Raw genomic sequence first — 27,172 nt, 5'->3', positions numbered from 1 at the left:
GTATGTGTGTCTGAGATGTGAGAAAGTTGCAGCATTTTTATCATTGGATTGGGATCCATAATAGAGTGAAACAAATTGAAATTAAGGACAACTTCCTGAGAACTGTTTTTCTGCATCCTGTGTTTCCTCATACTGAAAGTAAAGACTGAAGGGTTGTCCTGCCTCCTCCAACCCCCCAGAGAGGGAAAACAAAAACAACACTGAGAATAGGAACTGTTCCCTGCCCTGGCCTGTGTAGCACAGATTAACTAAATCTGCATCTTTAGATTTCCTGCCTGTTGTCCCACTTTGCTGCCTCTTGTAAAAGCTTTCCTACAAAAGCTTTCCTTGCCCCAGACCCTCAGAAGATGGACATTTGAAAATAAAAGTTTCTTCTATCTTCCTTCAAGCTAACTTTAAATAAAATCTATTATCCTTCCAATTAGACTCCAGATATTTGTAGAGTACAATGAATGGTGGAGCCTAGTGTTTTTCCCCTGTGCAGTAATAGTTCCACCTTGTAACAGAGAATCTCTGGTGATATATAACTAGTAGAGTCAAATCTGCATCTGTGGAAAGAATGGTTGTAGACTAGACCTCACACAGTTCATCTGCAGTACCAGAATGAAATGCAGGGTATATCTATATATAATAGAGAATAATTTGATGATCTGATAAGTAAAAACAAGGTCTAGGTAGAAACTTTTCATTTGTGAAAAGAAAAATCTCATATAGACAGTATAAATCACTACCTTCTATCATAGTGAAAGGTAATGAAATTGGAGGGAGATTAACCACTGTTCAGATTCTAGCTCTGCCATTTGTTAGTTGACATGTGGAAGAATTTTGTTAACAAATCTCTGTATTACTTAGGGGCTCTGTAAGATGTAGAATTTACTCAGTGATGGTTCAAAAAAGAACATTTTAATGAAGAATCTCCTTTGTTAGGATCAAGAGAATAGGCAAGAGGTTAGATCACTATGGAAAGCTGTTAACCTCACCTGGGACTGAAGGAACAAGGGTAGAAATGATGTTTTGCTGAAGTTCGAAAAAGGATCACCTGGTAAGAGCTGTAGTCTTGAGGGCAGTAGACAGTTGTTGCTAGACAGTGGTACCGCAGAGAATTGGAGTAGCCTTGCTTTCTCTCTCCTCCAAACTCCAGTTTCCAGCTGTTGGCTCAGATTGGCCAAACTTAAGAAAAAACATGTTGCAGGGTTACTCAGATGATGCAGAATACATAGGGTTTTAGATTTCCTGCCTGTTGTCCCACTTTGCTGCCTCTTGTAAAAGCTTTCCTACAAAAGCTTTCCTTGCCCCAGGGAAACTTCCCCAGGGTCCAGAGAAGAGCAAAAACTGGATCTGGGAGTCAAGTGTAAAGTAATTAGTACAATCACTAGGCCTCAACTTCTTCATATGTAGAGGGGCTAATTGCAAAATTGCTGTGATTTCACATATGCTGTCAAGCACCCTGTCACATTGGTAACATATGGTACTGTTTAATAAATGATAAGTATACATCATGTAATTTATGGTTAATAATCCTTAAAACTTTAGAAGTAAGCAGATGAGGATTTAAGTTCTCTGTCTCTTACTAGTCATGTAACTTTCAATAGTTTGTTGTATAATCTGTAGAGAAATAAGGTTGAGAATTACAGAAATACAGAGAATTCCAGTGAAGATTAAAGGAGACAGTATATGTTAAGTAGGCACATAGAATGCAGTGTAAGTCATCATGGACATCATCATATTACTTGATTAGTAAGAATAGTAAAGAGATTAGTTTCCAAGAAATTACTAGTTCTGCTCTCATTTTTTCTAAATGGGGTTCTTCCTTGGTCTCATTGGGATCAAGGTTACTATCTTTGCATTTTAGTCTAAACTAACTATAATTAATTTAACTTTTTGACTATCCTTTTATGTTTTTGCTTTCTGTTCAATAAACACAGAGAATTAAATGTTTGTCTTCATTGGTCCTAAGTTGGCATAGAAATGGAAAAAGTTGCAAGTGCTGAAATTCAGTTTTATTAGCATAGGTTTGTACATAAAGCTCAAGTAAAATGACATTAAAAAATAGGAGAGTACAGGATGTTATAAAAGATAATTCAGAGTTTTACTATCAAAAGTATTCTCTTAAATTGCACATAAATTTAACAGTTCTGTAAGTTTGATTTGAGGACACATATATGTTTTTCTTTTTGGCTACATGGGGAACAATGAACTAAAACCTCATTGACGTAATTGAACCTGATAACATCTCCTGGTTGTACTGCTGATGATTCACTGTGGTTTTGGTGGTTTTGTAGAGCTCCATAAAGCATGTTAGACTTACAAACATATTCAAACAGAAACTTTTATCAGGATTCAGCGTTTTAACCACAAAGAGAAGTTCAATTTAAATAAATGCACAGTCTTGGGTTGAACTTTATCAAGTAACATTTTTTTAAAATAGTATATACCTTGTATGTTACTTAGAAAAAAATAGTACTTTTCTTAAAATTAGTTTTAAATATCTAACCACAGTGTGTGAAAAGATACAATAATCTCTAATAGTGTATTATATTTGAGTTTAAAAGGAAACAAATAATTCTGAAAGCTCCTAAGAAGAGCAGGTTAAGATTTTATACTTTCATTAAATGATGTCTTATAATACAGAATGTACTGTACCACTTGGCTATCTGCAGTCCACATTTATGCTGTTTCTTTTTTCTTTTTTTAATATTTATTTAGTTGTCAATGGACTTTATTTGTTTATTTATATACAGTACTGAGAATTGAACCCAGTGCCTTACTCATGCTAGGCAAGCACTCTACCACTACGCCACAATCCCAGCCCTTATGCTGTTTCTTCAACATTGAAAAATGGTCTAGCACATGTGTTTTAACCATTGTCTCTTTTCTGTGAATAAAAGCAATGTGTAGATTTGTAGTTAGTGTAGCACTCTCAGTGTTTTGAAAAGTTCTTCCTTGTGGTACAGATAACTCATTCATTCATAGAACTGATTCCAACAGACATTTCCCAGTCTATACTATAGTTTACAAATTAGTCATTAAATAGGAAAAAGTTGCTGGGTGCTGTGGCACATATTTATAATCCCTGTGATTTAGGAGATTAAGACAGGAGGATTACATATTCAAGGCCAGCATGGGCAACCTAGACCCTTTCTCAAAATAAAAAGAGCTGGGGGAGCTGGGGTTGTGGTTCAGTGGTAGAGCACTCACCTAGTATGTGTGAGGCACTGGGTTCAATTCTCACCGCATGTAAATAAATGAATAAAATAAGGCCCATCAAAGTCTAAAAAAATATTTGAAAAGAGGGGAGGGGCTGGGGATGTAGCTCCGTGATAGAGCACCCCTGGATTCAATATCAGTACCTCTACCACTACGAAAAGGAAAAGTCACCTTTTATAATATGGTTCTTTCAGTGGTAAGCACAAAAGCTGCCTCCTATCTTTTCTTATGTGTATTGCATAAATACCTAGATGATTTAGACTTTGGACATGAGTGTATTTATCTTGAAGTAAAGTAAAATATCTGCTGTGTACAAATGTAACAGCAGTTACTCTTTTACATTGTATAAGGTTTTTTCCATTCTGTGATGTCTCAAAGTGTCAAATGGTAAATACATTTGGAAATCTTTGATCTGTTCTCTTTCAACATAATGTTTATCATTTGTGTGACTAGTTTTATTACACAGTAATATTTTATATTATATGCTTTTGCTATGAGGAGCACAGAATCTGGTGCCTTGATTGTTAGTCTCTTCTCTTTTAGGAACAAAAATCTTCACTAAGAAAATATTATGTTTTTTTTTTTTTTCTAGAAAATTCTTTGGGTTTACCAAAGAGGTTTTTGTGTTTCCTGTCATTATTTGATAAAGTTTCAAAGTAGACAATGTGCAGATGAATATAAAGAGAATGGATAACCATCTTTTAAAAATCCAGCTTTTAGATAATTGTATCCTAATAACACTTTTGTTTTCATGTGCTTGTGGATATTATCACACATAGAGATGAATGTTCTTTTTATAGTAGAGTCCTGTTCTTGAATTATACTTAACATTTATTCTGATATATATCACTGTATTTATCAACACCTTAGGCTTCAGAAAACTACTTTTAAGTTCTTTCATATTTGGGTGGATATAATATAATATAGTTAAAATGCATATTTAACAAATATTAATAATATTCAGACATGGTACTTTAACTAAGATGACTTTTAAAGAATAAACAGATCTTTGGGTACCTGCCTGGCTGATAAGAATATAGTGGTTATGAAGATGATAATATTGAGATTTCTGTGGGAATCAGAATTAATTTTAATTTCACAGTTATGAAATATATATATGTGTGTGTGTTTAATTTTTCCATTTGTCTCTAAATATTTCAGACTATTGAGGAAAATCTGTTGATTCAAAGATTGTAATTTGATACAAAGTGGCTAATATTCTTTTTTTTTTAGCATATTTTTTAGTTATAGGTGGACACAATATATTTTATTTTTATGTGGTGCTGAGGATCGAACCCAGGGCCTTATGTGTGCTAGGCGAGTGCTCTACCTCTGAGCCACAATCCCAGTCCGAAAGTGGCTAATATTCTTATTACTGTTTCCTAGTTTAAAATCTTCCTAATATTATAAATGTGTATATGTATTTTTATATGCTTTATATGTATATATTTTACATTTTTGTGTATATATTACATATATACATTTTATTTATACATATAGTCATAAATTTGTATTATAAATATATTGTATATAATTAACAATATATAATTATGTATACATAATATATATAAAATAATATGTATTCTAATATTACAGAGGCATTTAGCAATATCTCCAAAATCTTTAAAATCTTGAAGATTTTGCTACTTTGGATATCTCCCCCTCTGTCCAGTGTCATTAGTTCTCTTTACAGGCCTATTAAGTACAAACATGCTCTGGAACCTGCCGTGTCCAATAAAAAAAACATGTCATCTACTAGCAGGTATAATTTGACTTCCTCCTTTCCTGTTTGGATGGACTTTACTTTTTTCTCTTGCCTATTGCTCTTGCTAAGGCGTCCAGTATTGTGTTGAATCAAGCGGGGAAAGTAGACATCCTTGACTTGCTCCTGATCGTAAAGGAAACACTTTAAGCTTTTCCTCATTCAATATGGTGTTGATCATGGGTTTGGCATACATAGCCTTCATTGTGTTTGAGGTATGTTCCTTCTATACCTAATTTTTGAGTACTTTTATCATGAAGGAATATTGAATTTTATTGAATGCTTTTCTGCATCTATTGAAGTGATCATATGGGTTTTGTTCTTTATTATGTTGATGTGAAGTATTACATTTTGTCATTAGTTCTTCTTTTAAAGAAGAATTTTAAAAAGATTTTGAAAAGTGTAAATTTGCCACTGCCAGTGGTGAAGCCATCTAATACTAGTCTTTTCTTTGTTGGGAAATTTTTCTTACTGACCAAATTTCAGATTTTTTTTGGTCTGCTTAGGTTTTCTGTGTCCTTATGGCTCAATTTTGGTAGGTTTTTGGTGTATAATTGATCATAATAGTCTCTAATAGATAGTCCTAATGGATCCCTAATAGTCCTATAATAGATCCCCTTTGTATTTCTTTAGTATCAGTTGTAATACCACCTTTTTCATCTCTGATTTTATTTGTTTGGGTTCTAGTTTTTTCTTGGTTAGTCTAGCTTAAAGTTCATTGATGTTGATTTCTTTTTTAAAAAACCAATACTTTATTTCATTGGTTTTCTTTTTAAGTCTGTATTCATATTTTATTTTTTGGTAGTGAAGATTGTGAATCCAATGGTATTTTACCACTGTACTACATCCCTAACTCTGTATTACTATTATTTATTTATTATTATTTTGAGACTTAGGGCCTCACTAGATTTCTGAGGCTGGCTTTGAACTTACAATCTTCCTGTCTTGGCCTCCTGAGTCACTGGGATTATAGGTATGTGCCACTGTGCCTGTCTATACTCATTTATTTCTTCTATTGTCTCTGTAATTTCTTTCCTTCTGCTTAATATTGGGTTTAATTTGTTCTTGACTTTCTACTTCCTTAAGTTACATCATTAGGTTGTTCATTTGAACTCTTTCTTTTTTTTATTTGGGTAATTATTGATATACACTTTGATCTTAGTCATACTTTTCTATATTATGTAGGTTTTGGAGTTCCAAACCCATTTTCATTTGTTTCAAGAAAATTTAAAATTTCCCTTTCAATTTCTTCATTGACTCCTTGGGCATTCAAGATTGCCTCATTCGATTTCTATGTACTTGTACAATTTGTAAAGTTCTTGTTGATTTCTAGTTTTATTTCATTCTTATCAGAAAAGATATGGGATATGATTTCAGGTTTTACAAATTTGTTGTAAAAAAAACCTATATATTAGGCAACAAGTTTTGTGGCCTAACATATTGTCTACCTTGGAGAACATCCCATTGACTGATGAAAAGAATATGTATTCCACAGCTGTTAGGTAAAAATGTTCTGTAAATGGCTGTTAGGTCTATTTGGTGTACAGTATAGTTCAGTTTTTATGCTTCTTTGTTGATTTTTTTTTTGTATGGATGATCTGTCCATTGATGAAAGTGGGGAGTTGAGATATCCCCTATTATTATTATTATTGTTGTTATTATTATTATTATTATATTAAAGACTATCTCTCCCTTTAGATCTAAGAATGTTTGCTTTATATAATTGGTGCTCTGGCTTTATATAATTGGGTGCATATATATTTATAATTATTATTTCCTCTGGTTAAATTGATTCCCTTTCTGACCTTCTTTGTCTATCAATTTAGTCTTTTTTTTCCTATCAATTCAGTCTAAATACTTAATTGGGAGATTTAATTCATTTACATTCAAGATTATTATTGATAAGTAAAGATATATGCCTGTCATTGTTATTTTCTCATTGTTTTGCATTTCCTTCCTTTCTTCCTTATTTCTTTCTCTCTTATTCATCTTTGTGAATTTAGTATTCTGTATTGTTAATGCTTGATTCTGTTATTTTTCTTTTTTTTCCCTGCATCTGCTCTACTATGGAGTTTTATACTTTTGCATATTTTTATGATGGTAGTTATCATTTCTTACCCCTACTGTAGGGCTTCCTTAGTATTTTTGTAAAGTCAGTCTGGTGATAATAAATTTCCTCAATTTTTTTCTTAGATTTGATTTCTTTTTCATTTCTGAAGGGTAAATTTTCTGGATATAACACATTATTGGTTGGTAATTCTTTGCTTCCAGGACATTGCATATATTACCCTAGTCTCTCCTTGGTTCGTAAGGTTTCTAGAGAGAAGTCTGCTATTGGTTTAGTAGGAATTCCCTTATATGTCATTTGACACTTCTCTCCTACTGTTTTTGGACTTTTAACAGTTTGACTTTAATATGCCTCACAGAGGGGCTTTTCTGGCCAAATCTATTTGAGGTCCTTTGAACTTTCTAGACCTAGATATTCATATCTTTCTGAAGATTTGTATGTTTTCAGCTATTATTTTATTGAATGGGATTTCTATGCCTTTTTCCCCTCTTTTCTCCTTCAGGTATATCAATAATGAATGGTAACATTTGTTTGATTCGTGGTGTGGCTTTCTTTTTTTTTTTTTTTTTTTCAGGTGTCTGTGGCATTATTGGGTCTTCTATGGATCTTCTGCTTACTTTATTCTGTGTGAAATCTCTCTTGATTCAGGGTTGGTCTTGACTGGAAATATGGAATAGTAGATGATGTGTGCTTCGTTACCATCTTTATAAGAACACCTTGAGTCTCCTTTCTGTGCAGAATTCTGCCACATCCCAACATTTTGTCTCAAACACTTCAATAGGAGTTGGAGTTGTTGTCTTTTGCACATTTTGGTCTTTTTATTGTGTAGGAAATCTTGCTGGGCACCTCTAGTCAGCCATTATGCTGGCATATTATCTAAGTTTTTACTCTTAATTTCCATATTTATGATTTTGTGGGCCATAATGCTGCTATAAGAATATACCTAACTGGAATTCCTGGGCCATTCATTTACTTTCTTTCTTTTTTTTTTGCAGAAATTTTCATTTTCTCAAAATCATTTTGATATTCTAGTTCAAATTACTTAGAAGGAGGTTTGTTTGCCAGCTCTTTGTGGTTTTCACTGTGTCTATTTTTAATTCTTGCTATGAAGGAAATTTTAGCCTAATCCTACTGATTTTGGGTGACATAATTTTGATCCTGTAGAAAGTGACTGCAAATAAGAGTGAGCTGCTGCTTAAGAGCTGATTTAAAACCAACCTAACAAATATAAATGGGAGAAAACCATAGTCGGAGAAAGGGCTAGAAGGAGTGAATTTATTAAGAGATATATTATACAACAAGTCTACATTTTCTACAAAAATAGTAGAGAGATCTAAAACGAGTAAATAGAGGGACTGAAATGGAACAAGATTAAATTCCATTCATGTTTGATTACATCAAAATGAACCCAGCTATTATGTATAACTATAATGGACTAATAAAAGCATAAAAAGAGAGTAAGTGGAGAGAAAAAAGCATTGAAAATTGTGAAGTTTTGTAGACCTCTAAGATTACAGTTGAAATAGAGTATACATTACTTCTCATGTTAGCAGCCCCTTTTGTGTAGGCAGCCTTGAAATGCTTTGGGGAATGTTTTTAGAATGTAAGCTAAAATGGGATTGCTCTTTTAATTTATCAGCAGATTCCTTTATATCAGTGTTTTTCAACCTCTTTTCTTTGTAATTCCCACGCCTCAACCAAGAGCTCTTTGAACATCTTTTCCCTGTTGACCCATCCCTCTCCATGAAATTTTAATAACAAATAATAATAATAATGATAAATAATAAATTTTGATTTATTTCTTCATGTGCAATGTATCTGTTTATGTATTGTGGCCTTTGGAGGGCTAAACATTATTTTAATTGTCAAAATTCACCTGCTTGGAGTGGTGGCACTCCCATTGAGGAATGTATAAATACAAATATGTCTCTTGTTAGTAGAGTGCAAATATTTTAAAAGCAATGTTTATTTAGTCATGAATCAAGGAAGTGGAGAGATAAGAAGACAATTCAGTATTACAGTATCCTATTAGAGGTATGCTTGAATTAGCAAAAAATAATCTTAATGTTTAGATTACTGCATCTGTTTGATGATATCCTTGTGGAAGAAATACAGAAATAGATTTAGAATACAAATTACTGACTTGATGCCAATCTCATGGGTAATTTTTAGTGACATATCATAAACCTCAGAGTTCACTCCTGTCTATTTTAGACTATTATTAGTGAACTTGAGAAAACTCAGATTTACAAATGTTTTGATGATGGGAGGAAGATGAATAAGCTTTTGTAGACTTCCTCAATCTCCAAATAAATTTTGACAAGCTAAAGTATAGACAGAAGTAAAATATTCCAGTTGAGTCTAAAAAGCCAGTTGTAGACAAATAGCATGGAGAAATGGGTAATAGCATATCAAGTACAAAAGAATCTTAGGGATTGTAAGTTATTTATTAACCTTAGTGTATTTTTAGGAAGCTATGAACATCTTAACTTCCCTAAAGAGTTTGTCTAGAATCTGGATTGTATGCTGATCAAATCACAACCCGAAATAATTATATAAGGACCATATTTATGGTCATACGAAATAAATTTAATGAGTAAATTTAGTAAGTCTGCTAAAATATAACATTTTGTAGCTACAGTGTAACTATTTTGTGGATACTGGTTCATGAATTTAGTAAGTGGATGTAGAATGTCTTGATTTTCTTTGGAAAGAAATGGATTTCTCTTTATTGAAAAGAAAGTGATTACTCTTCTTCAAGGTGTGGACAAGGAGATGGTGATAATGATTGACAATTTTTTGAATAATTTTGAGTATACTAGCTAAAATAAGAGTTAGCATATTATAGCCTACTGACAAAATTCTGCCAGCAGCCTGTTTTTACATGATCCTGGAGCTAAGAATTAAAACAAAAAAAAAACTTATAAAGTATAAAAGAAACACAAAAACAAAGAAAATGCCATAGAGACCTTATATGGCTTGCAAAGTCTGAAATATTTTTATGTTCCTTTTAGTTTTTTCAAATCCTGATAAAATATTGGACCAATGATAGAATAGGTAACACTTAAAGACTTTTTCTAACCAAAAGATTTAAAACCAAGGACAAGAAACAAATGTTTCAATGTATAGAAATAATGATTATATTATAAATTAAATAGTCTGATATTCGAGTAAGGTCCCAAACTAGAAAATAGCAAGTAAAATGAATTAAGCAAAAGGTTGAGACTTATTTATTAACTCAATAAACCTCAAAGAAATTTAGGATTAATAGTAGGTGGCAATTGTAACCTACTAAATTAAAGTCTCCTTGAGTGTAGTAACAACTATCTTTGAAAGGGAATCAGCCAGAAAGCCTCTTACGAAGAAAGGAAGGATAAAACTAGTCTGGGGCTAAGAAGTTACCATTGATAGCCTAAAAAGGAGACAAACCGGCAAGCAGCCATTACTTATCTGCATATTAGAAGGGGTGTGTATTATTTTTATAAATTCACTCTTTTGTACTTAATCTAACCCCAAATACAACAAGATTTTTAAAGTGCTTTTCACAAAAATGCCTTGTTAAGAAATAGCTCCACCCCTTGACACTGGTTTTAAGATGATGGATGATAAGACTTTGCAGAGGGTGGGGAGGGGAAGAAAAGTTTGATGATATTCAATTTTTCTTTTGTATTTAGTGATTGGATGTAATATTGGATTTATATTTTACTTTAAAGTTATTTTAAGTTATTTGAGATAGCTATAATTAAGGAGACTAAAATTTGTCTTTACACATATTTGTTCATTTATTTCTGTTTGGTAACCAAATGAATTTTTTTTTCCAGATGATTCTTTGGGATTGGGACTTGAAGCAGTGGTATAAGCCTCATTACCAGGTAAATATGAGTGATCCCCTAATAACTGCTATCTGTAATGAAACTTTTGACTTTTAAAATGAAGTTACATTCACGAGATTTCTGTGCCATAAAATTTTCTTTAACTGAAGTAAACTGGCAAAAGCCTTCACTGAGGTGAATTAAAAAACAAAAACAACAACCCCAAACAGGAAAAACACAAGAAAAAAAGGAAACACGAAATCAAACTTACATAAATATTTTTAAAATGTTGCTAATATAACCTGGGCTCAGAATAATTTAATATTTCTATATTCAGGATGAGATTATTTTTCTTTTCTGATGTGGTGTTCTGATCTAAAGAACAAAAGCAGAGTTAAGGTCATATATGAGATGAAGCAAAAGAAATCGCAGAATATCTTATTAGGAAAGTAAAAACACCTTTCATATTTTGGTAAACATTTTATTGAATTATACATACAGAAAAGTGTACAGCTCAGTGAATGTCCACAAGCTGTACATCCCATCTAAATAGTACCTATTTGAAGAAATGGAGAATTATGGTATCCCAAAACCCTCACTTATGCCCCAAAAGCCCCCTTATACTTTTATTCTCGTTAGCTTCCCCCAAGCATTATAGCAATCCTGATTTCTGCCTTTACAGCTTAGTCTTTCCTGTCTTTGAATTTTATGTAAATGGAAGTGGTTGCATGTATTCTTTATTTATTTATTTTTTTTTTTTGGTATTGGGGATTGAACTCAGGGGCACTCAACCACTGAACCACATCCCCAGCCCTATTTTGTATTTTATTTAGAGACAGGGTCTCACTGAGTTGCTTAGCACCTCATCATTGCTGAGGCTGACTTTGAACTCGATATCTTCCTGCCTCAGCATCCCAAGCCTCTGGTTGCATGTATTTGTTCTACTTCTTTCTTTTCAGAAAAAAAAAAAAAAAAAATCTGTGAGATTAATTAATGTTATTGCGTGAAGAAGCAATCTATTCATATATATTCTATATAGCATGTCATTGAATGAATATATTACAATTATTTATTTGTTGTGTAGGTAGGCAGACATTTGTTTTATTTTCAGATTTTTCTCTTGTAAGTAATGATTCTGAGATACTCTCAATACTCTTTTGGTTGGCTATCTATTTTGGAGTTGATTGCTAGCTCAAGACTTTTGTCCAGTTTTCTTTTACTTTATTCTGGACCGAGTGTATATGTGTATACATATATACATATACATACATACATATATATATACATATATATGTAATCTGTGTTGATTAAAGATTTCTTCAGGTCTGTGGCCTTTTTATGGTATCTTTTGATAAAGATATTCCATCTTTTAATAGAGAGCTAATTTGTTAGGCATTTCCTTTTTGGTTTGTGATTCTTATGTTGTTCCTTCTCCCCCTCCTCCTCTTTCACCTCCCCTCTCCCTGCTTTCCTCCCCCTACCTTCCTTCTTTCTCCCTTCTTGTTTTGTAAGAGCTGGAATCTCTAAGTTGCCTGGGCTGGCCTCTAATGCCTAGACTCAAGTGCTTCCTCCTTGCTCAGCTTTCCAAGTAGCTTGGGACTATAAGTTCACTTCACTGTTCCTTGCTTGTTCGGTGTTCTATTTAAGATCTCTGCTCCCAAGGTCATGAAGTTTTTCTTCTGTGTTACCTTCTAGAAATTTTCTTGTTTTACTTTTCATCTTTAGATCTGTAATGCAGTTGGAATTAATTTTTCAGTTAAGTTTGTTGGTATTTTTATAGTGTGATAGGTAGCTAATGATAGTCGTCCCCCCGCCCCCCATCCATGGTTATCCAGTTGATTCAATTCTGATTTTGGAAGCTCTTTTTTACTTTCAAAATAGAGATCTTTTGAGAAATTCTACTGGGTTTGGTTTCTCCATCTCTTAGCCCCTCTGCTTATAACTTTGCAAATTCCCTCAGGGGAAAAGCAGTTAGGAATTTAAGCTTACTTCTTTTTTTTCATTAGTCTGGATCTTGCTTAGCCTTTCAGGTTGTCCCTGCCTTGATCCTGTGAACTCCAAATTTGTTTTCCTAGCCCCTTGAGACTACTGAGAGCTCTACTCTGTTTCCTAGCTTCTTGACTGCTTTGCTTCTCAGCCTGTCTGCCCTGTGCCAATTCCTTGAGGGAAAAAGTAATACAGAATGTTGGGTTCACTTTTTAAAAAAAATTTTTTTTAAATTATTTATTGGTATGTGGTACTGAGGATTGAACCCAGTGCCTCACACATGCCAGGTGAGTGCTCTGCCACTGAGTCACGACCCCAGCCCAGGGTTCACTTTTATCTTAGCTCTGGTTCTAGACTTTTTAAACCCTGATGCTTGATTGTGCTATGTTACCTTGAAATGTTTGCTATTAGTATTTTATTTCAGCTTTCTAGTCAAAATTTTTTTTTCTATGAAGGATAAAAGAGCAGGTATTTTAACATTAAGGCAAGGCATGGCCACTGCCACCACTGAAACTGTTCCTCTTCCTTTTTCCCTCTTTTGTTCCTTTCTGCTCCTCCTCTTTGCTCCTTCTTTAATAACCATTTAAAATGTAAAAACTATGCTTAGCTTTCTGTCCAAAATCAAGATTTTGTCAAATATAAGTCAATGAGAAATAGGAATTTAAGTTCAACTTTTAAAATTATATTAAATAATTCAAATATTTAGTTTGATATGTCTGTTATGTGCATTTCTCTTATTTCACCTACAATAAAAGTGAAAATCCTTGTCACAGACTTAAAAGAACTCACACAAAATGTCCCTTTCTTTATTTCTTTTTGCCCCTTCCACTGATCTTCTATTACTTTTTCCTTCATTTACTCTGTTCCAGCTGTACTGGCCTCTGTGTTGTTTCTCAACAAAGCCAGGCAGGATTCTGTTTCTGGATCTTCACACTTGCTAGCCGGTCTGTGTACAATGCTTGTTTTCCTATCTCATCAGGTCTTGACATAAATTCAAAGTGAGGCATCCCCTGACTACACTCTCTAAAATTGCATTGCCTTTCCATCACTTCCTTTTTCCTGCATTTTTCTTTTTAGCCTGCTCAAAACCTGTATGACCCTTCATTACTTAGCTTGGAGTCTAGTGGTCTCAAAAATTTGTGCCTTTGTACACTTATTTTTTTATTGTTATTTTATGTAGCCTGTTCTTCAGCAATTTCATATTGCCTATATTTCCACTTTTGTACCTTTATTTATGTGCCTTTCCTTCTTATGTAATGAGCTTACCCAATACATTTTTCTTCAGTTATACTGTAAAAAATTACTTTCCCCTAATATTTATAAACAAAATCCTACCACAGTTTTAGGGCTCAGCTGAAAGACTACCCCTTCCATAAAATTTCTCATAATCATTCAGCTTAAACTTTTCTCTTATGAACTTTCACACCATTTTTTGGAAATTTTATCTTATGTTTACCATAATGTTAATAGTAGTAATACTATTTATTGTTACACTTCAAATACATTAGTAAATGCCTTATGTGCTTGACATGTTTATCATATTTAATTCTCACATCAGCCCTTAAGAGTAAATGCTTTTACCTCCATTTTGCATTGAAGAAACTAAATAATGTTCAGATGTTAAATAATTTGTTCAAGGTCACACAGGATTGAAGTCTAGATTTCAAACTCTGGAAGCTTTGCAATAAAGCTATGCCTACGCTAAATGGCTTCTTAAGTGAATAAGGTAAATGAAAGAAATGATTTATATGTTCAAAATAAATTTTGGTAAAAAAGAAAGAAAATTGTTCATAAATTAATGAAATGTATAAATTATAAACAAAGTAAATATAGATTTAGTTCTATACTAATTATAAAGTAAATCAGTAGTAATGCATTCCATTAAAATGAGGTAAGCTCATGAAAAATAAAAAATTAAAGCTTATAGTGTCTGTAGTATTTATTGTAGCATATATCAAAAAATTTAAATTAGAATCATACCACTTATTATATACCATTTATGTCATTCAAATGAATGAAAGTATATATTTAATAGGATTAAATTACTTATGCATTATGAAATAGACGTTGATTTAGAGTAGAGTTAGTTTTCTTAAATGTTAAGTTTTTTTGTGTAAAAAATACATAATTTTACTCTTTTCTTTTCTAGAATTCTGGAGGTGGAAATGGAGTTGATCTTTCAGTGCTAAATGAGGCTCGCAATATGGTGTCAGATCTTCTGAGTGACCCAAGCCTTCCTCCACAAGTCATTTCTTCCCTACGAAGTATCAGTAGCTTGATGGGTGCATTTTCTGGGTCTTGTAGGCCAAAGATTAATCCTCTCACACCATTTCCTGGATTTTACCCCTGCTCTGAAATAGAGGACCCAACTGAGAAAGGAGATCGAAAACTTCACAAGGTTAAAATACAATTTTAATCCTATTGATAACATTGAATGATATTTTCACATTAAAATTTCTTCTTTTTTGGGAGGGGAGGGGGATTGAACTCAGGGGCACTCAACCACTGAGCCATATACCCAGCCTTATTTTGTGTTTTATTTAGAGACAGGGTCTCACTGAGGTGCTTAGTGCCTCTCTATTGCTGAGAGAAGCTTTGAACTCCTAATTCTCCTGTCTCAGCCTCCCAACCCACTGGGATTATAGGTGCATGCCATTGCACCTGGCTAAAACTGCTTCTTTTAAAGTTATATTATATACAATTTCCTTTTGAAGGATCAACCTTTTTTACCTTTTATTGACCAGCTTGGGACTTTATATGAAGTTTTATAAACTCAAATAATTCTAGATGAATATTTAGGTTTTTTTAAATAATATTGGTACAATTAGGAGATAGAGCTTGTATGTATATTATTATTGCTATTGTTGTTAAGAAGTATGAACAATAAACATTTATTTCTGGGCTTGTATAACAAACTCATATTAATCTGTTGTACTCTTTAGAATCCAGAAATTGTTCTTTTGAACCCCAAACCATAAATGATCATTCCAATATTCATTTTATGAATTACACAGTGTTACTTAAAAATAATTTTCATGAATGCTGTTTCTCCCTCACCCATTTAACCCACTGGAGATTGCTATAAACCAAGAGGTACTGATTTTTCCATTATTAGATACGGAATTAATTTCTGTTTATCAGTACTACAAAATAGGATTTCCTTTAAGAAATAATATTACTATTCTAAATAGGTATATGTTATGCTTTTTCAGAGTGCTTTTATTTGTTTTATTTGATTATTATCGGGATCTTTACCATTATCTAAAACCATAAAATTAGAAACATTTAAGGATTATCTTAGTTCAGCTAATTTACCCTATAAGTAAGAAAACTCAGAGAGGATAAAATTAAAATTTGTTAATTTGTCAATTCTAGTAGTGGAATAGAACTTAGAAAAAGGTAAACACAGTTTTTGGAGCAATTTTGATCAGATAATTTCACTTTGTTCAGATCTCAGCATTAGAGTTTAGAAATGCTGAAAAGCTTAGTGAGCAGAATTAGAGCGAAAGGATTTGAAAATTATTGATTACTCTCTGGATCATGAGTAGTTATGTGATTCTTTTATTTACTTATTTATTTATTTAGGTACCAGAGATTGAATCCAGGAGCTGTTAACCACTGTGCCACATTCCCAGCCTTTTTTTTTTTTTTAATATTTATTTTTTAGTTGTACACAGTACCTTTATTTTGTTTATTTATTGTTATGTGGTGCTGAGGTTCAAACACAGGGCCTTGCACATGCTAGGCAAGTGCTCTAATGCTGAGCCACAACCCAACCCCAACAGCCCTTCTTAAAATTTTTTATTTTGAGACAGGGTCTCGCTAAGTTGCTTAGGGCCTCACAGAGTTACTGAGACTGGCTTTGAACTTGCGATCCTCTTTCCTCAGCCTCTGAAGCTGCTAGGATTATAGGCGTGCACCACAGTTCCCAGCTGATTCTTTTATTTCTTTTTTTAAAGAGAGAGAGAGAGAGAGAGAGAGAGAGAGAGAGTTTTTTTAATATTTATTTTTTTTCAGTTCTCGGCAGACACAACATCTTTGTTTGTATGTGGCGCTGAGGATCGAACCCGGGCCGGACACATGCCAGGCGAGCACGCTACCGCTTGAGCCACATCCCCAGTCCCTGATTCTTTTATTTCTAAAGTTCATATAGTCGTGCCTGCAGAACTCTCTTAACAGTGGAACTTAATTATGTAACTTTATTTATTTATTTAGCATTCTACCTCATAAGAAAAAGGTTAATCACAACATTTAAAAGGGATAGAGTCAATCAATAAAATAATTCATTAATGTATTCTTGAGTTAGTCTTCACATATGTGTTGCTTGTTCTTTGCATTTTCTATTGAAATTTATTGCTCCTGATAGTACTTTTAAAAAATAATAATTTTTTAAAACCTTAATCATAAAAATTATAAGGCTGAGGTTTGTGACTCAGTGGTAGAGTGTCTGCCTACAATGTGTGAGGCATGGGGTTTGATTCTCAGCACCACTAAGTAAATAAGTAAGTAAATAAATAAATAAATAGATAAATAAAGGGGTGGTGTCCATCTACAACTAAGAAATAAATAAATAGAGGCTGTGAACATTTAAAGTAAAAAAATATCATAGCAAACTAATAAAAATTTTTTTAAAAAAATCATAGCAGTATTATGTTTGTTACTATGTTTTCTATGTAGAAAAGTTTATTGGTTTACTGGAAACATTTTAAACATAATAATTATACAGGGTATAAATGCCCTTTGTACTGAAAATCTAAAAGTTTTGGGCTTTAGGACTGGACATCTCTGATTCTAAACTTCTCCTCTGAAGTTGATTTTTCAGGTCAATCTTCCATATCCACTTTTAAATTTCCAATTTCCATTTTTTTTTCTTTAAGAGTGAAATGTGCAAATGGAAAAAAATCTAGTTTAAATTGCAAGGAGTTCAGGAATTTTTTTTTTTTTTTTTTTTTTTTTAGTGGGAGGAAGAAAAATAGACCAACAGTATAGAATGTGAAATTTGGATAGATTTTTCAGAATGAAATTTTTACTTTCTCCTATACGTGTTAAAAATATACTTTTGTGTTGATATTTTTACGTGCCATCATTTTTTCCACATGCAGCATGTAAAAGCATGACATGTTTAACAATTATTAAATTATTTAACAGGGTCTAAGTAGTAGGAATAGCTTACCAACTCCACAGCTGAGAAGGAGCTCAGGAACTTCAGGATTGCTACCTATTGAGCAGTCTTCAAGGTGGGAACGCAGTAATGGCAAAAGACCTCACCAAGAATTTGGCATTTCAAGGTAAAATCCTCAGAATCTTTTAAAGAAACTTAAAGCATATACTTTGTTTTTGAAAATAAAGTTTGAAATATTTTTAAAAGCAGAAAGGAATGGTTGAAGCATTTTAGGTGTAGGATAACATAGGCTATAATCATAGGTATAGTCAAGAAACCAATTCTTACAAAGAAGCTGACAAGCCCTCTCTCAAAACATAAGATAGGTCAGATACAAAGCATGCTGGAGCCTTAAGAACATGGGTCAGTGATTTATTTTAGGAAAACTAGGGTCAATTTAGGACAGGGTACTAGGACAGCTTTTAAATGGGTGAAGATGGCCGTTAGAGGGGCAGACAGCAATCCAGTGTATAGTATGCAAAGTTAGACCAACAGAGGTACTGGTTTGTGAAAGGATGATCATGTTCCCCAGGCTCATCACAGTTGCTAGGTTAATATAGCAAGACTCTTTGAACCCTGTTTCTGTTGGTGGCTGTGAGTACTAATATGTTCTGTAGTCTGTTGAGAATTTACTTGTGATAAAACAGCGCTAATCCTATAAAGTAAAGGTTTCAGTGACTACAACTAAATGAGGCTGGAAAAATTGCAGGAATTAAAATCTTTTGAATGTAAATGTCATTTACTTTCATAACAAAGAATTCAATATTTTTCTGAAAGCCAGGAAAAGTATTGATCTCTTGCATGGACTAAAACTTCTCTTTAGTCAGTTAACTATGCTAATAAAATTGAAATTTCTATAAATGCAGTGTTACACCACTCTGTTACTTTGGGTCATGTGTTGTACTTTAGTTTGAGCTGTATAGTTTCACATTTGAAACAGTAGATGGCAGGATTGGAGCATAGCAATTTTTTCTGTTAAAATTTATTTAAGATTTGTATGTGAAATATAATTAGATAATTATAATTTTCCAGATACTTCAGTGGTTATTAATTTGAATCTTTTACAATACATTCAAATAGGTGAACTTAGTTTTTATAAAAGAAAAATCAAGCAAAATTATGTGTAAAAGAGGAATGGTTTGAAATATGAAGAATATAGTACAGGAAAATGAGCATTGATATAGATTTTTGCCTATAGCCTAAACATGACAGTCTTTTTATTTTTTAAATAGAAGTAGGACAGTGAAGGAGTGAACTGAAAATATAACAGATTTCTTTTTTTAAGCCATAGGAAGCATTATCTTGAGAATATTTTGGGGATTAAAAAGGGAAGTGGAGGTGCTCTAGCTGTAGCTCAGTGGTAGAGCGCCTGCCTGCCTTGCCTGTGTGAAGCACTGGGTTCAATCCTCAGCACGACATAAAAATAAATAAATAAAGATATTATGTCCATCTACAACTAAAAAAAAATTTAAAAAAAAAAGTTTTTTTAACTACATTGAGGTAAGAACATTTTTATCCTGCTGCCTGAGATGATCAGTACTAAAACAACAACAACAACAAACATGGTCCAGAGAAAACTAATCTTTAACCCTGAAAAGTGTTCATATAGGGTAAATGTAGGTAGATTCTATATATTCACTTAACTGTCATTAAAACAAAATTATATGCCTCATGAAATATTTAAAAATGTGAAGAATAAAGTGATAAAGACCTCACTGGACAAGGCTTATATACATCTACTTTAAAGAAAAATTAGAGCTTCTTGGTAATACATTTTGAAGTGTACTTTGACCACGGGAATATATGAAGCATTGTCCTTTGTTTAAAAACACCATTTGAAAATTAAGTTGAGTCAGGTGTGGTGGCGTATACCTATAATCCTAGCAATTTGGGAGGCTGAGGCAGGAGGACTGATGCCGCAGTCTGGCTGAGCACAAAATAACCAAGCCCCCACGAGGCACTTGTAGGTTCAAACAGGAACTCCTTTGTTGCCCAAACTCCACCAGCACCCCATGCGCACTTCCGGGGAACTCTTTCACTCTCCACCGGGCTCAACGGGCTCAATGGGAACTCCAGGAGAACTCCAAAATAGCGGGCGCCGAGGCAGCAGGAGCTGCCCTATTGTCAGACAGCAGGGTCCATATACAACTCAATACACAGCCTGTTTCAATCCAGCATCATCCAGTACAGCAATTATACTCAGCTTAATTTAATTATCACCATCTTAATGGCTCGCTGGGTTCACCTCTCAACCATTACTTCTGGCAAAATGCCAGGGGCCATTCCGACTCTCAATAGACTGAAAGTTCAAAGGTAGCTTCAGCAACTTAGTGAGGCCCTAAGCAATTTAACAAGACCCCTCCTCAAAATAAAATAATTAAAAAGGGTTTGAGATGTGGCTTCAGTGTTTGAGTACTCCTGGGTTCAGTCCTCGGTACAAAAAAATTAAAATTAAGCTGAAGTATATGTCAAGAAAATTGAAGTAAATAAAATATTTGGGTAAAGAGTGATACCTTAGTGGTATAAAGAACAGCATAGAATTTAATTTTGCTCTACCTCAAGCTTTGCTTGGGAAAAAAAAAAAAAAAGTGAAGTACTATAACCCAGGGAGCTGTGCATAGCTTTGATAAAAAGAATCTGAGGGAGATAACTAGAGAAAGAAGGATCGTTCCATTTAATCAATCACTCTATTAAATTAAATTAATAGAGTTTATTATTGGTCATCTCTTAGTGGACTTGTGATTTTACTATTTAAGGAGTCCATTCATTTACAACACTAAACTATCTTTCTAACATCATTTTTCTCTATTTTATTTGAAACCCTAGTTAAGCTTTTAACTATTTGATGTTCTCTTTGTCTATTTCTGTGCCCCTTTTTAATATAAAAGAAATTTAACTGAAATAGCACTTCTTACCCTTATTTCTGTACATCTTTAATTGGGCTAAGGTATTACCACTTAGGAGTAACACTTTGAAGACTGGAACTATTGTTCAGTATTGGAGCATTCAGTATTAGTGCACAAGGCCCAGGGTTCATCCTCAGCACTGCAAAAACAAATGCAGACAAGTCACTCTGACATTTTCTTCTCTTGTTCTTGAAGGAAAAGTAATCTGTTTCACCTCTGGTTTTCTATAGCACTTTCTTTGCCTATTTAATGGCACTTTTCACTTTTTACTTTTGTTAACAAGTACTACTCCTATGAGGCCTGTTCAATCACTGTGAAGAGTTTGGGATTGCATTAACATGGATCTTTGAAGTTGTTGCTTTAACAAATATCCTGAGGGGGTTCAGCATCCCATATTGGATTATGATGCTTAATCGTGTGAAGAAAAGAGTCTGTTCACTTCAGATACGAGAGCAGAAAATATTTTTTCTGTATTAACCTTAGAGTAGGAATCTAAAGAAACTATCATTCATTTATCCCACACAGATCTGTGGAACACAGATATAGCTCAACTCACAAATTGGCAAGCAACTGAATATATAAGCAGCAAAATTATGAATATGGGAAAGTGTTATAAGAGAGGCAATAATAAAGGCTTCTGCAGTCACAGAACACTTGATCTTGAGTAAATAGAATGAGGAACTGCAGGAAAGGTGGAAAGAGTTGGGGAGAAGTTTATTGAGAACTTAACCTACACTAAAAAATGTTGAATAAAACTAGAGAGAGAATCTAGATTTGTTCTTGCCCTTCTGGCAGAATGCCTACATCAAGAATCAACCAGTAGAAGAAAATAAGCTAGTGAATATCTAAAGATGTGTTTTATATGTGCGTGGCATTGTGCCACAAACTTCCATATATATTATTACTTTGTTTATTTTGCAAATTGTTATAATAAACTTCATTTTTTTATCATACTAGTATACTGTGATTATTATTTTTCATAACTCTCCTAAAACTTATCATAAATATTTCAGTTAAAGGGAATTACTGAGATAAAGGTAGTCATTATCTGTGAGAAAGGGGAATAGAAAATGATGAAAAGTTATATTTTAGACATTGATTCTCAGTGAAGTCCTTGAACCATCAATACAAACATTATCTAAGAACTTGTTAGAAAAGGACATTCTTTAGCCCTATCCCAGACCTACTGAATCAGAAATCCTGGAGATACGACCAGTGATCTGTGTTTTAAGAAGTTCTCCAGGTGATAATGATAATCTGTGAGGCCAGGGATCATCAGACTCTATTTTCCAGACCTATTCTGATCCCTATCCAATTTTTGTTTTTAAGAGAGAGAGAGAAAGAGAGAGAATTTTAATATTTATTTTTTGGTTTTGGCAGACACAACATCTTTGTTTGTATGTGGTGCTAAGGATCCAACCCAGGCCGCACGCATGCCGAGCGCGCTACCACTTGATCCACATCCCCAGCCCCCCTAACCTATTTTTGTAAAGAAAATTTTATTGAAACACAGCCATACCAATTCATTTATTATTGTTTGTGGATGCTTTTGTGCTACCATGGCAGAGTTGAGTACAGAACTTATAGCCTCCAGTCAACAATTTATTATCTTGTCCTTTAACAGAAAAAAATATACTAACTATTGCTTTGGATCTTAGGCACTAGATATAGGACTAGGATCTAAATGTGTAAGCAGATATTTGTTAACTGAATTAGAGACCACCGAGAAAAGAAAAGGAAAATAATTAAATTATTTTACAATTCTTAATCTATTATCTTTCCTTTTTAGTCATGGATGCTATCTAAATGGGCCTTTTAGTTCGAATCTACTGACAATCCCAAAACAAAGGTCATCTTCTATATCACTGACTCACCATGTGGGTCTGAAAAGAGCTGGTAAGAAATTATTCTTTTAAAATTTTTCTAAAATTTTTTTTTTTTTAAGATAGGGTTTTACTATGTGGCATAGGCTGGCCTTGGACTCCTATGTCCAAGAGATCCTCCTGTCTCAGCCTTCCACGTAGTTGGAACTACAGGTGTATGTGATAAATCTGGCTTAGAAATTAGTCTTTATAATTAAATATGGGAGTTCTCAAAATATATGGTAGTATAAATTTTTTTCACTCCATATTATATCTAATCTTGAATACTATTTTATGTAAATTAACACAAGTAAGCAATTTGGGTGGCTAGTAGTTGACCAATTGCTGATTCATTCAATAAGCACATTTTGAACATCTACAATGAACCAGGCACTGAAAGGCACTAGGAAATCAAAGACAAAATACAGAACTATTTTATCAACCTAAGTAATCTCAGCATTTCCAGAGGCTGTGGCAGGAGGATTGTGTTTAAAGTCAGCCTCAGCAACTTAATGAGGGCCTAAGCAACTTAGTGAGACCCTATCTCTAAATAAAATATTAAAAAGTGCTGGGGTTGTAGCTCAGTGGTTAAGAGCTCCTGTTACAAAAAAAAAAAATGCACACATATATACATATCTATATAAATACACGTGTGTGTGTGTATATATGTATGTGTGTGTGTATATATATATATATAATCTCCACACTGAAGCACAGACAGGAAAAAAATACATAAATGACAAAACCAAATGTGAGAGACATATGGGACATAGTCAGAAGTCTCATATATCTGTGAATGAAGTTGCAGAAGAAAAGAAGAGAGATGTTTAGCTCAGAATAATTTTCTAAAACTAATTAACCAACAGATTCATAAAGCTCAGTGAACCGAAGAAGGCTCAATACTGAGAAAATTATAGCTGGGTTTATCAATCAAATTCCTGAATTATAGATATAAGAAGAAAAATTTTTAAAACATACTTGGAAAAGGTTATTTTTCAAGAAACAATATGCAAAGCTAACAATGACCTTTTCAACAGCAATAATGGAAGTCAGACACAAAGAATGACACATTTAAAATGTTGGAGGAATAAAAATTGCCAACCAGATTATTAATCTAATGAAATATCTTGGAAAAAATGAAATAAAAAATTTTTAACTGGTACTCAGAACATACACACACAAAATTATTAACTTGATTAACTATGTGTGATGATGGATATATTAGTTAATTTGATTGTGATAACCATTTCACCGTGTGTAACATATAATTCTCATATAATATAATCCTTAACAAAATTTGGATTAGCTTCTTTATAAAAATTGAAAATCTAATGCTAAAATTCAAATGGAAATGCAAGGTTCCCAGAATATTCAAAACAATTTTTTAATAAAAATGAAAAAAAATTACAGGACTCACACTTCCAAATTTTAAAACTTACTACAAAGATGCAATAATCAAGAGAATATGATACTGGTACAAGTATATTCAATTTAGTGGATCCTATTGGGGGGAAACTAAAACTACAAAACTCATAGAATAAAACAGGAGAAAATATCTGTGACTTTGGATTTTGAATAAAGTGTTTTTTTTTTTTTTTTGTAATGACATCAAAAGCACAGTCTGAGTGAAAATATTGCTAAATTGGGGTCATCAAAATTAAAAACATTATAAAAATTGTAAAAGGAGCACTTTTTTGTGTGGTGCTGGGGATAAAAGGAGCAATTTTTTTTTTTTTAATCTGGTAAATATTATCTACCAGAATTGCATTGCAAACTTAATACTTAAAGATAAAACACTTTCCTTCTGACTTTGGAAACATAATAAAGTTACCCAATATCAATACTTGTATCCAACATTATCCTGGAGTTTCTAGACAATGAATTAAAATAAGACAAAGATATAAAAAACAATAAATATTGGGAGGGAAGATGTGAATCCTTTTCTTTATTTTCAGGTGATTTTTTTTTTTTGTGTGTGTGTGTGTGTAGAAAATCTAGACAAATCTAAAAAAAAAGTAACATAAGTAATAAGTTTTTCAGAGTTGTTGGACATAGAAAAAATGTTGCATTCTCTACTATGAGAAAATAAAATTTTAAAACACCATTTACCACTACATCAAAAGTCATCAATTACCTAGTGACAAATCTAATGAAAAATGTGCAGTACTGTTGTCATTAATGACTTTAGAGTAAGGCAAAATTTCCTTAGCCAGACTCAAAAAATACCATATAGGATTATATGGATAAATTTGAGTATAAAAATGAATAAACATTCATATAAAAAGAACTGAAAAAACTTTCATAACATCTGAGAAAGAACTGGAATTAAGCTATATAAGTAAGTCAGTGATGGGATTTTTTTTATTGCTGCATATCAGATTACCAAAAATGTAGCAGTTTTGTACATTAGGAGTCCTCATGCAGCTGAGTTGAGTTCTCACACAGTTAAGTTAAGCCCTCTCTGCATAATATGTTGTAAGTCTATATTCAATGTGTGGACCCAGTCCAGTTGATCTCAGCTGGAATGAATCAACTTCCAGGCTCAATTAGATAGTGGTCATAATTCATTTCCTTTGGTTATGGGTTCTCAACAGGTTTGCCTTCTTGATTGCTGTTTGCTGGAGGCTATCTTCAGCTCCTAGAGTCTGCCCACAGTTCCTTATCACAGGGTCACTGTGGCTCCTTCATGGAGCCAGCAAGAGTGTCAAGCAAGCAAGATGAGTCACTTTAGAGACTGATCTCTAAATTGAGTCTGCTAGCAAGATGAATCCATAACCTACCATGATCATGACAGTGATATCCCATCATCCTTCAGTTTACACAAGAGGAAGTCATAGGTCTTTCCTGTACTCAAAATCAGGGGGCAGGAATCAATAGGTCTACCTTAGAGTCTGTCAAAACAACCCATTAGAAAAATGAGCAGAAGAATTGAACAAGCACTTCAGAAAAGAAACTGTACAATGATGTGTATACCTGAAAAGTGCTTCACTTTATTAGTGATAAGAAAATTAAAAAGTGATAGCACAGTCCCCTTCTACTTACCATCAGTTTAGCAAAGGATAAAGATATATACATATGTGTATATAATATCTATATAGATGACAATATAGATATATATGTAGAGAGATAAACAAAGAGTGAATATTTATTTTAAAGATTGGCTTTCAATTTTTGAAGGCTGGTAATTCTGGAATTCTCAGGACAGACTAGAAGACTGGAAATTTTAACAGGTGCTAATGTTGTACTCTTGTTAGACTGTCAGGAGGCAAAATTCTTCCTCTTTGGGAGATCTTAGGCCTTCATCCAGTTGGATGAGGCCTACTCACATTATGGAAGTTAATCTGCTTTTCTGGAGTCTACTGATTTAAATGTTAATCACATTGAAAAAATATCTTCAAAGCAACATGTAAAGTGGTGTTTATTCAAATAACCAGGCACTGTAACCTAGCCAAGTTCATATCATCACACACATCTGTGAAATGTTTACCTGTATGTCAAAAAATACTGTAGATTGTTATTTGCTTTCTTCTCTGAATCACACATTATTTGGATCTTTATTTTCAACTGAAGTTTTAAATCTGCCTATCTTTATTCCAAGTACATTACCTTAGTTCAAGTCCCTTTCCTGTGGAAAAGTCCACAGTAATAAATACATACTATTTTCTCCCTTTATTTTGGCATTTAGCACTTATTTATATTCTATTCTCTACTATGTAGGTTCATTGAGTTGCAGGGTTGATTTCATTTTTTTTCTATTGAGAAACCCAGCACATTTTAATATGTTAGGCTCTCAAATATTTGTTCTATTTTTATTTTTGATGCTGGGAATTGAACCCAGGGGTTATTTCCCTGTGATCTACATCCCTAGACCTTTTTTTATCTTTGGTTTTGAGAAAGAGTCTCTCTAAATTGCTGAGGCTGGCCTCGAATTTGCAATCATATTGCCTCAGCCTCCCAAGTTGTTGGGATTACAGGCATGTGCCACCACATCTGGACAATATTTGTTGAATGAGTGAATGACTTGCAAATATTTATATAATTTAAAGGGATCTGCCTGGGGGGTTACAGAATTTTTTTTTATTTTTACATTTTAAAATTATATTGTATTACTATATAATTTTATTATATCCTTAGTTTGTTTAAATGCTAAGAACTTTAGTTGTTTAATTAAGTTGGATATTATTGAATTGAAAAATAGCATTAAAATTTAGTACAGAGTCTTTTTTTCATATGGAGAATCAACCTGATATCTTTTATAAATTATGAAAGATAAAAGACCATTATGAATTAGGAAAATTTGTGCCACGTGATATTTGTTTTAGTCATGCTCGCAATATTTAGCTACTGTGTACTATTCTCCCAGAGACTGTTTACTCAATAGTCACTAATAATGACTAATATGGCAACT

At 33.1% G+C, this 27,172-nt stretch overlaps 1 protein-coding gene across 1 annotated transcript in view; it reads left to right on the top strand.

The window, feature by feature from the left end:
- Nucleotides 1-27,172, top strand: part of Pde3b (phosphodiesterase 3B) — a 174,885-nt gene that overhangs the window by 101,604 nt on the left and 46,109 nt on the right. Inside the window, exons 2-5 of the mRNA XM_027942347.2 lie at nt 10,859-10,909; nt 14,985-15,233; nt 17,984-18,123; nt 22,692-22,798. Of these exons, the coding sequence (XP_027798148.2) occupies nt 10,859-10,909; nt 14,985-15,233; nt 17,984-18,123; nt 22,692-22,798 (547 nt within the window). The remainder of the gene's footprint in view (nt 1-10,858; nt 10,910-14,984; nt 15,234-17,983; nt 18,124-22,691; nt 22,799-27,172) is intronic.

This window comes from Marmota flaviventris, chromosome 9, assembly GCF_047511675.1.
Source record: "Marmota flaviventris isolate mMarFla1 chromosome 9, mMarFla1.hap1, whole genome shotgun sequence".
Taxonomy (NCBI): domain Eukaryota; kingdom Metazoa; phylum Chordata; class Mammalia; order Rodentia; family Sciuridae; genus Marmota; species Marmota flaviventris.
Note: the sequence above shows the minus strand (reverse complement) of the source record. Positions and strands in the feature narration are given on the sequence as shown.